At 38.5% G+C, this 11,100-nt stretch overlaps 1 protein-coding gene across 1 annotated transcript in view; it reads left to right on the top strand.

Moving 5' to 3' along the window:
- COL19A1 (collagen type XIX alpha 1 chain) overlaps positions 1-11,100 on the top strand; it is a 204,223-nt gene that overhangs the window by 129,710 nt on the left and 63,413 nt on the right. Inside the window, exon 16 of the mRNA XM_019471129.1 lies at positions 7,833-7,886. Coding sequence (XP_019326674.1) covers positions 7,833-7,886 — 54 coding nt within the window. The remainder of the gene's footprint in view (positions 1-7,832; positions 7,887-11,100) is intronic.

The raw sequence follows: 11,100 nt of genomic DNA, 5'->3' as shown, positions 1-11,100 counted from the left end.
AAGATGGCGGCAAACTTTTTAGCAGGGCCTGTTGCGACAGGACAAGGGGGAATGGCTTTAAACTAAAGGGGGGTAGATTTAGACTAGATATAAGGAAACAATTTTTTACACTGAGGGTGGTGAAGCACTAGAACAGGTTGCCCAGAGAGGTGGTGGATGATGCCCCATCCCTGGAAACCTTCAAGGTCAGGTTGGACGGGGCTCTGAGCAACCTGATCTAGTTGAAGATGTCCCTGCCCACAGCAGGGGGGTTGGACTAGATGACCTTTAGAGGTCCCTTCCAACCCAAACTATTCTATGATTCTGAAAACTGATACAAGTTGCCCAGAGAGGTTGTGGAGTCTCCATAGGTGGAGATATTCAAAAGTTGAGTAGACACAGTCCTGGACAATTGATCCTGCTTGAGGAGGGGGATTGTACTAGATCATCTCAAGAGGTCCCTTCCAACCCAGATGATTCTGTATCTTTTTATTTAAATAGCTCTAGCTTATTCTCAGCATAGCTGCCAACAACTTCATTTTTATGGATTAATAGGATTTTTGGAAATGTTTCATGTGTATTAAACAGACTGATTCTCCACTGTGGTGGTTTCCCTGGTTCCAGTGATGAATTCAGTTCAAACATTGACAAATCTTTCTACGATACCATAGCCGTATTCTTGACTCACTATTCCTTGGGAAGTTGCAGGTGTCTTGAAGTAAATATTTTTGAAACTACTTCCTTATTTCCAATTGTTGTGTTTATAATACCAAATACTTCACTGAAGAGGAGGTTATTTTAGAATTATCTTAGTAATAAACACCTCATAAAACTGAGAGTCCTTTGGGTTGTCCTATCTAGTGTTTCCGCATTGATTTCACTAAAATTATGTGTTTGGAGGGACCTTGTGAAATTGCAACACTTGCCTTATGTTAATAATCAATTTACTCTCCAAGATTACAAGTTTTTCTAATCAAGCACGAATAAAATTATTGTGACACAGTGGAAAATCTTCCTAAATAAATAAATGGGTGGGGAGCTGTTAGATTTTCTTAACATAATTATTTAGAGTGACATCAAAATTAATTTAAATTCAGGTTGCATTTATCTGGTTTATAGAACTTAAATATTTCTTTGACATAATTTGTTTTCTAGTTCAATGAGTAAATGTTGTACTCAACCAATTGTAAAACAAGCTTTACAGAGCTATGATAATTACTGCATAGTAGGTCAGGCTCCTGGCACAGAGCAAACAGTATTTTTCACAGCTACAGCTCTGGAGTTTTGGAATCTCTTTTAATCTTCTCAGTCCTTCTTGACTTTGATGTAAGTTGTTTTTAAGTATGCAAAGCTCCAGTCTGATTTTATCTTTAAGTTGGAGTGCTGTACATTCCTTCACTCGGGTATTTAACAATCTAAAAATGGTTAATGTGAAAGAGAGAGAGATAATTTTCAGTTTTTCTACCAGAATGTCTCTATCTTAAAAGCAGAGTAAATAACCAGTAACGTAGGATACAGCTTAAAAATACAGCTTAAAAAAAAAAATGTATTTTTCCCACTTTGGCATTTAAAAATGAGATGAAAAAGGTTGTAATTTAGAATGTAGAAGACAGATTTGTCAATTAGAAAATAGTTCTATTATTTTTTAATTTCTGTGTTATTTTCCATTGAAAAAATTAAAATCTAACTTTTAATGGAATAGCAGAAATTATTTCACTTTTAAGATCTCATTTAGAATTTTCAGGGTCCCTTCCAAATACTCTATTATCAATATTTCTTTTCATGTCTCTTAGCAAAAGGTATAGCAACATGAGATAATAGGAAATTATTTCTCATAATTGAAAATTAAGGTGTTCATTATAAAAATATCTAAATGTAGTTGAAAAATACTTCTGCAAGTGATTTTGAATTTAAAATGCACTTTTGTGAATACGCTTGAAAAATTGTGATGGATTTTGTGTAGGGATTTGTTGGCAGAATAGGTTGTGGCATTTCATTTCTTGGCACTGCTATGCCTGTTTAAGGACTTTTTTTGATGTTTGTTAAATAGATTTGAATAATATTATGTAGTCTGGCTAGGTGCTCCCTTTTACCATTTTATTAATACAAAAATGAAGAAAGTAGAGTTTATTGGAACTCATTCCTAAAATTAGAGATCCAAGGTTGAGTGCAGGAATGCTTCTGCATTAGCGAGGAACTCCCTAGTGACTTCCTTTCCAAAATAGGGGATTAGGGTCTGTGTGCTCTGTTCTTCTGTGAGCTGTGTTTCTGTGAAAGGCTTTAGTGGGATGTGAGGGGCAGACTTTCACTTGTTTTCTGCAAACGGCTTAACTTCTTGCCTTCTGGCCTTATTTCCCGTGAGTTTATTCAGGTTTAACATTTAATACAGACGTTAATTTGTAATACACTGGTTACCATAATACATCCTCAAGGCCAGGGTTAATAGGATTGAAGAAGGAATTGTACATTCAAGTCCTAACTTTGTATTACTGAGGTTAAAAAGGTTTCATTGACTGCAACATAGATTTCCAATTTAGGAAAGAGAATATCCAAACTATAAGATTTCTAAGGATTAAAAAAAACTTGTGCAATTGTGACACTACCAAAGTTAATGAGCAAACTCTTACTAACAGCAGTTCTGCAGTCAGGTGGTTAAATGTCAAAGCCCTCTTTAGATATTACCAAATTTTTGACTAAATGCATGATGGAAAATAATAACTGTATTCAGGCTGTGCATTTGTTGTAGGTTTGTAATTTTCACTTTGTGAACTGTCTAATAGTTGATTTGGATCCTGGAGAACCTTCCCCTGTCCCACAACCGATCGGTAGATGCACACTGTTGTGTAACTGGGTTGGATGGGTGATCGCTCTGATTTTTGTGATTAATTCTAATCTTCTGTTTCCAATTAGCTCTTGAACTGGCTTTCTTACTGATACTGCCATGTGATGTCTGCCTTCATTCCCCTAAAACGGCAGTCTGGCAAATTTTTTCTGGTAACCCATGGAGCAGAGGACTGTCACCAGCTTTGGGCTGGGCTGGGTTTCCCCTGGGTTAGAGTTGGTTGGAGCTCTGCAAGCTCCAGGTGAGCTGCCAGGAGCACAGGGTTGTGACTACAGACAGAGAGGGAAAACTGGGAAGTTTATATGGACTAGGCGTATCAGCTTAGAGGACTGAGACAAAGGAAAGCGTCTTTTCTGTACTCTGAATTAGCGTGGGCACTGGGACTTGTCTGGCTGCTTGGTGGCAGCTTTGGGTATCTGGAGAAACAGTTTTTTAACTGCCCAGAGCTCCACTCGCATGGCTGCATTTAAGTGCCCAAGGGGCTGACGGGGTGTCCATCGGTTGGGCACTCTGAGACGAGGGTCTTTACTTTCCACGTGCCTCCTGCTTCGGGTGTATCTGTCCCTTTGTCAGTCTGGTTTTGAGGATTAATCAAGAGAATCTTAGTTTAGCTTGGCAAAAGAGTTACATAAGCATCATTAATCTTGCATAATAACTACAGTAGTTAAGACTTTAAAGCCCAGCTTCCTACTTTCTCTAGAACTAGTTCCTGTTTTGAAATGTGATGATGTATTTCAGGAACTGCTAATTAGCAGCATCCCTTGAAAATTCACACGGGCTTATTCTAAGAACTTTTCCCTTCGTACTCAAGTGTGGGTTCTTTAAATTATTATTTCCATAAATCATGTCAGCATTCCTACATAACTCTGCTCGATTTTATCCTAAAATAATCCGCAGCTTATTTTTAGACACTAGGATTAGCGATCTTACTCTTCCGTAGTTAGAGATATGCGAATAGATGGATGCAACATGGTACAGCAGGGGGTTACAATATAGACTTTGAATTCTTGCATTGTGTGTTGGACCTGCAGCCGTGCCCAGGGGCGGCAGTCAGAATCAGGGCACAAGCTTATGGAAAGATGCACAGAGCCTCTCTTCTGAACAGCTTTACATCTAATGTAAGGCAAAGCTCGTCAAGTCATTTTGATTAACAGAAGGGGCGAAGGAAGAGAGGAATAAAGAGTGCAGTTGACTGTGTACTTCATCTAGGCACTCAGCTGGGGTTTGCTGAAGCATGTAATTTCTCATTTATTTTTTTTTTAATATTTTATCTTTTTTGCCCCTAACCAAGCAGTCGTTATTTGAATGATTTGTGTGTGTTGTAGCTGAAGTTTGTCCTGTGGAAAAGAGGAAAGTAGCTGACTGTCCAAATTAGTTGAGGGCAGGCATTTCATGAGTCAAGGGCACAGGTTGCAATATCAGTAACATTTAGACAACTTCTTATCACATGGATTGCCGACAAAAATGTATGCAGCACAAAGGAAATAACCAGCAATTGTTTTGGTTTTCTTTTCTTTAGATAATATTCTAAGTAGCATTAGACAACTTGTTGACGCCACTTATCTTTTTTAAGTTAGTGTAGGTGGTATTGCATTTTTTATTTAGTTGAAGTATGTGATGCCTAGAATATTTATTTATATTTTGAGGGGTTTTATAACCCCAATATTTGCTCAGTGAACTCAACTAAATGAAGGTAATGGGCATCCTGTGCCAGCTGCCTGCCCCACGCACAGCACTACGGCAGCGAGTGCAGCTCTCACAGGGCTGCCAAGACCTGCTTCTGAACAGGAGATGGGAACTGTGGCTCTCCGCTAAGCCCACTCAACGAACCAGAGGGCACCAAGATGTTTTTCACTTCTTCTTTCTTGCTAGAAGGAAGACTCAGAATCAAACCGTAAATATTTAGTCTCAGTCTGGCTCATGGTCTGCTCAAGGCAAGGCCATAATGAGCTTATCAAAAATACTCTTCTAATTGTTTTAATTATCCTAAACAAAAACATAAACTACTTTTCTCTACTTACACTCTTACTATACTATATATTTTAATTTTTTCCATACTGATGGTGGGAAGTCATAGAGAAGCAGGAGTGCTGGCAAGTAGGTGGAGCTGTGTGTATCCCTAACATTTAAATCTCTGTATCTGAAAGGCATTGCTGAAAGGTAGTGTTTACGTATTTCTGTGTTAAAATTAAATTATCAGAGAGTTTAGCAGGGTGCATGTAGGAAAAAAAAGGACTTTTGTTCCTCTAGAAAAAGCTGATGCTTTATACCAATCTGTGTGATTGTTCTACAGGTTTTTTGTACACATGGCACATAGTATAATGACTAATAATATAATGATTGGATAAAAGGTAGGGCAGGTGTTTCTTCTGTGTTTCACCGGGTAAGTGTTCTGGTAATTAATAAATGACAGTGAAAAATAACTAACCCCAATTTTTATTTTTTTTATAACTGATTTTTCAGAAAGTTTGTCAAGTTTTGACTTTGCAGTATGTCATAAATCACATTTTAGCTCATCTTGTAAATAGAGATAAAATTGCCTTCCCAACATATTCCATGTTTTCCTGTGTAATTAACACCTCGTTCACAGCTGTGTCTGCTAGTCAAAGCCCTGCCTTCTTCCCCCTGACACTTCCTTGATACTTTGTTTAGACTGCTGAGATTTTAAGTGTCATCCTCAGGATACTTTAAATAAGTCCAAACAGGAAAAGGAAGGTGCTTCAAGAAGTCAACAGTATAGATCATTATAGCTCAGAGGGACTATTTAAAAAGTATGAAGCAATTTATCTTTGTTTATTACTTACATCATTACCTCTCAATCTGGTTTTCATACTTGCTAAGGAAAGTTTACTGTTTTTCAAAAAAGTCAGGAAATACTAGTTTCCATCTGTATTACTGAAGTAGAGATCAGTCCAAAAGTCTGGATCTAGTTAACAGCAGCCCCCTTTTCTTGTGCATGTGTGCCTTTCCCAGTACCGTGCCCTCTGTCAGGCCAGGCAAGCTACTCGGTTGCCCAGTGAACTGCATCAATGAACCGATCAAAGTCAAAAACAACTCTACTTTTTTGTGGGCCATCCTTAGCCTGGATGAGTTCCCAGCTCTGGCTAGTCACAGGGCTGCGTGGACAGTGTTACCAACACAGCAGAGGACATGCTGGGGGAGGGTTGTAAGGGGCAGTATAGCCTTGAGCCCAATATAGGCACCTAGTACCATATTTTGGTTCTGAAAATTTACTCTGAGCTGCCCCAGTTACAACCCGGCATGTGCGAGTACTGGCGGGATTAAACAGCTCAGCACATAACATATGTCTCAGCTAGTTAAGACCCAGGAATTTGGCACTCCAAATATGCTGAGATGGGTTTTTTTTTCATGTTGCCCTTAAAACACACTGACTGACCGAGGACCTTCATAAAACTGTGGTGGCAGGGTGCATGTCGTGTGGCACAGCCCGGTGGATGAAACACGTCCCCACAACCCTTGTTCGGTTCTTTCTTCAACTTGAAGGGCTCCGAATCCCTACCTCCTGCTTCTCAGGAGAGTCTCTGGCATCTAGGCAAGAGGTTACCCTGGTGAGCTGCACGGTGTGAGGAAGAGGGATTTTCCATCCTTACTGTCATCATCTTGTTTCCCCTCAGCATAGATCAAGATTAATGAGAGGTAGAGCGTGAGAGTCGTTCCCTACAGATCAGGGCTCTCACCTGTAAAGAGCAAAGCTGAGATTTCAGTCGCCGTTCCTTAGATTACTTCTGCAGTTTGTGTGAGATCATCATTTGATAAAACACAGAAGCAGGCTTAGAATTAGGGATCATAGCTTACAGAAATACCCCTATGTGTTAATTGTGAGCTGTCAGCAAGCATTTTCATTTTTTAAGTTCTTAAGCCAAGGCTTCACCAGGACGTCCCCCTAATGCTTTTTGTTAATTTACGTTTGCCATATGCAAGGGAAAAGTTTAGTCTTTATGGATATAATACTTTTTTTTTTACCATCACACCTAGAATTAGGGATCATAGCTTACAGAAATACCCCTATGTGTTAATTGTGAGCTGTCAGCAAGCATTTTCATTTTTTAAGTTCTTAAGCCAAGGCTTCACCAGGACGTCCCCCTAATGCTTTTTGTTAATTTACGTTTGCCATATGCAAGGGAAAAGTTTAGTCTTTATGGATATAATACTTTTTTTTTTACCATCACACCTATGTATTTGTTGTTCTCAGCTGTTGTTTCTAAAAAATGTGCATAAGATTTCAGCTTGGCAATAAAGTTGTAAATGACTGTAAATTACTTCCATTTTTATGTTGATCTTCCTAAAAAAAGCATGTGTGAAAACAGCAGTTGTTCAATCGAGTTCTGTAGTAAAAAATTGTAATAATTACATGTGCATTTTTTTTGGACTACGAGTGGAAAGTCTTGCGTTAACTTAAGTAGACTTTTATGGACCTTAAGTTTTAATGCAAATGATGTTGCATTTGCAATATATACACAGACAGTAGTAATTGCATAAGGAAGGTGAATTGGTTTTGCAAAGAAATTTCTGACTTTTCTGCTTGTTCTCACATCCTGGAGAAGAAGGGTATGGGTGTTTGTTAATTGGGTTATATTGCACATACGTACTTACTGTGCAAGTCAGGGTGACCACTGCAGCACAGTTTAACATCCCAAGCTCTGGTATATTCAGATAAAATACAATTTTTTATTGTATTTTACACCTCATCAAGATGCTCTGTTTATAGCCCTATCAATGTGCACTCACATTTGAGACATAGCTTTAAAACGTGAAAGTAAATGTTACAGTGATGCAAATATACTGTTTGTCATAATTATTAAAAACAATCCTAAAATTACTAGAATTGGATAGCATTGCCGTGACTGATACAGAGTATTCTTTTGGACAGTTTTTGAACTTTTTGATAATAAGCAAGGCAATAAATCTTTCTTTTAAAGAAAATTCTTACTCCAAATCAGTCACTAGCTGTAACATTTATAAACGTCTGTTGTTCTTTTTTTGTTTCCAGGGAAGACGAGGCAAACCAGGCCTCCCAGGAAAACCGGGGCCACCAGGACCTCCTGTGAGTAACTAACGAGGGGAATGGGAAATTTTCATTCTATCCTGGAACAGTGAACTTAGCATTTTTATAGCAGGTTATTACCTGATCATAATTATGGTTGAAAACAATTGATGCATGTTTACTCTGCTGCATCAAACAGCTACTATCCCCAGTCTTTTGATACAGCAAAGGTAAAAGGACTGGGTCCAAAAATACAAGAGACTACACAGGAGGGAAAGAACAAGATGCAAACTTCATCGAAGGAAGCAAAAATTGTCAGGCATTTCAAAGAAAGACTGGCCATGTATGCTAAATGTGAATACTGTGCATTCATTCACTTTGCAAAATGTATGATGCTCTGTAGAAGATGGGATAATTTCTGTCTCAGAGGGGTAATTTGAAAGATGAAGGACTGTGTGAAGCATGTGCCAACTGTCTGAATGGTGGGGAGGATTATACCCAGCACTGGAATGAGCACTCAGCTGTGGTTCAAATGAGTTTACTGAAGAATTAAAAAGATTAAGAAATACATGACTCTATGGAAGGATTTGTAATATGAAGCACTAAAGGGTTTAGCTCAGATCTAAGAGGTTTGGGATTTTTTTTTTTTTAAGAGAGACATGATTTCAAATTTGAAGTCAGGCATGGATCTATTTTAGCCTAGAATGAATGCAGCCTTCCTTTGGTAGAGAAAGACTTGATCATATTTGTAACATTCCCTATATATTGTATTGTAAAAATGCTGTTGTGCACAAATACAAAACAGTTATTTGTTTGTAGATTAAGTAAACTGCTGCTTTACATTTTTAGGATCAAACAAGGATTTCATAATTCCTTTTTCTGTTTACCTGGAATAGGTGAACGCCAGTAGTTTATGTGTCAGAACGTTTGATTCATCTACTGCAACCTCACTGCAAGGGAAAACTAGTCTTATTTGTACGTAAGAGAATAATGGACTGCTGCGTGAAATACAATGAATAAAATGAAAGAGATGTAATTTAAACTCATCTAAAAATGAAACTGCATAAATTTTATATTTTTTCCCCCCTTCTCCTTGCAAAATGTGTTCAGAAAGAGGAGTTGATGATGGAGTTCATTTATCCTGCATAAAACTAAATAGTTAAAAATCCCTCCCTCTCCCTCTTCTCCCCTCCATATAGTCATATTGAAGCCTTGTTTATTTGAGTCTTTTGTACAGCTTGGGCTTCCTAATGCTGAAATGGTACTGCAGACTGCGGGAGTTAAAACAGAGGAAAGGAGTGATGCAGAATCTTTCTTAATACAAATGCCAAAAAATGACCTTTAAAAGGAAAAAAAAAAACAAAAAGCAAAAAAACCCCAAACCATAGCAGACGTCAATGTTAGGCCTAATCTGCTTAGCTTTTTGTGAACCAGTGAAAAGCTATTTCTCCATTACAGATTTCTGCCACCATAGATTTGCTGGCAGGTCAGGCTTGTCAAGGTGTATGATCCTTGACAGACATAGCAGAAATCTTGAGTGGAAGCTAAATGGCACTTTTATTACTGAGACCTATTTCAGATTTTCTTACAGCAAATGGGAAGCTCAACTTTGTCAGCACAGCAGCATCCCTACGAGGAGCTCTGTATGGATACTGTAGCCAAGCACTACATATCAGAAAAGCATTCCTCAAGCAACCATAGCCTAAATATTGGTTAAAGGTATTTGTTTCTGGTATAACTATGTTGATGCAGTCCTTTCTTTGGATACAGCTACACCAGCATCTTGTGTTCCTCTTCCAAGATTGAGAATACAATGCATAGAAAAAGTATACTTTAAAAGCAGTAATGCCCGTTAATGCACATTGGCAGTATCCTCATATTTAAAGTGCTACCGCTTGTACATACTGAAAAGACTTTAACATGATCCATTGTTCCTCCTCTCTTTTTCAAGGCTCAAACCATATTAAATTTTTGCTACATTGTTACCCCTTCTCTTCTACTAGTAAGTAGTGGCACATGGATATATTATTGGCCTTTACCTTGGCCTTCCTGAAGTGCAACAGAACTATCGCACCTGCAGGGTGGTTGCTATCTAAGTTTGGCATATACAGGGTACAAAAGGCTTAGCAGATTGGCGGAACATGTAAAAATTAGACTCTCCAGAAAAAGTAAGTTTGGTGTTTGTTTGATGTTTCAGAAGAATATGATACTTGTGTTTGAGAAAAAGCAGATTCAGTCATTAATTGTTAGGGTAGCTAGAGTACACACTGCGTGTTTGAAATTAATAAATTTACCTAATTTATTTATCAGTTTATGCCATGACTTTAAGTACTTAATTTAGACATTAGGAGAACAGCCAGGTGTTCAGTAATGACAAAAAAACCTGTGAGAAGGACAGTTCTGCCTCCTTGAGGAAGAAGTTGGTGAACAGGATACAATACTCGGGGGATTTGGTATAAAGGACAGTCCTAAAAAAAGTGTGTGCAGGGAGGGATTATGACACCACATTCTGAACAGTCAAACGGGCTTTAGATTGGACACTACTAAGTGGTGTGAGTTTTGATTAATTAAAGTAATAATTTTTTACCTGTTTGTTACATGGCAGCATTTAAGATTTTCTTGATATTCTTATCTGCCTCTAATCTGACTTTTCTAACCCTCTCTCAATACCTCATCTTTTTTTTTCCTAACCTAATTTCTGGGGATTTTTTTTCAGTAAAATTGATGTTTGTAGTGACTTTCTAGTCCCTTAACATCATCTGCATATCTTTGGTTAAAAACCTGTATCAGTGTCAGAAATGTAGATTGATTGGCAATTGGTGGTGAAACTACTCAGTTAAAGTGGGACTTTCTATGCAACTTATAGAATAGAATCATAGAATCATTAAGGTTGGAAAAGACCTCTAAGATCATCGAGTCCAACCGTCAACCCAACACCACCATGCCCACTAAACCATGTCCCTAAGACCCTCATCCACACGTCTTTTAAATACCTCCAGGGATGGGGACTCAACCACTTCCCTGGGCAGCCTCTTCCAATGTTTCACCACTCTTTCAGTAAAGACATTTTTCCTCACGTCCAATCTCAACCTCCCCTGGCGCAACTTGAGGCAGTTTCTTCTCGTCCTATCGCTAGTTACTTGGGAGAAGAGACCGACACCCACCTCGCTACAACCTCCTTTCAGGTAGTTGTAGAGAGCGATGAGGTCTCCCCTCAGCCTCCTCTTCTCCAGGCTCAACAACCCAGTTCCCTCAGCCGCTCCTCATAAGACTT

The sequence above is a fragment of the Aptenodytes forsteri genome, unplaced genomic scaffold, assembly GCF_000699145.1.
Source record: "Aptenodytes forsteri isolate BGI_AS27 unplaced genomic scaffold, ASM69914v1 Scaffold256, whole genome shotgun sequence".
NCBI classification, from domain to species: Eukaryota; Metazoa; Chordata; class Aves; order Sphenisciformes; family Spheniscidae; genus Aptenodytes; species Aptenodytes forsteri.
This window is presented reverse-complemented; position numbering and strand designations above follow the sequence as displayed.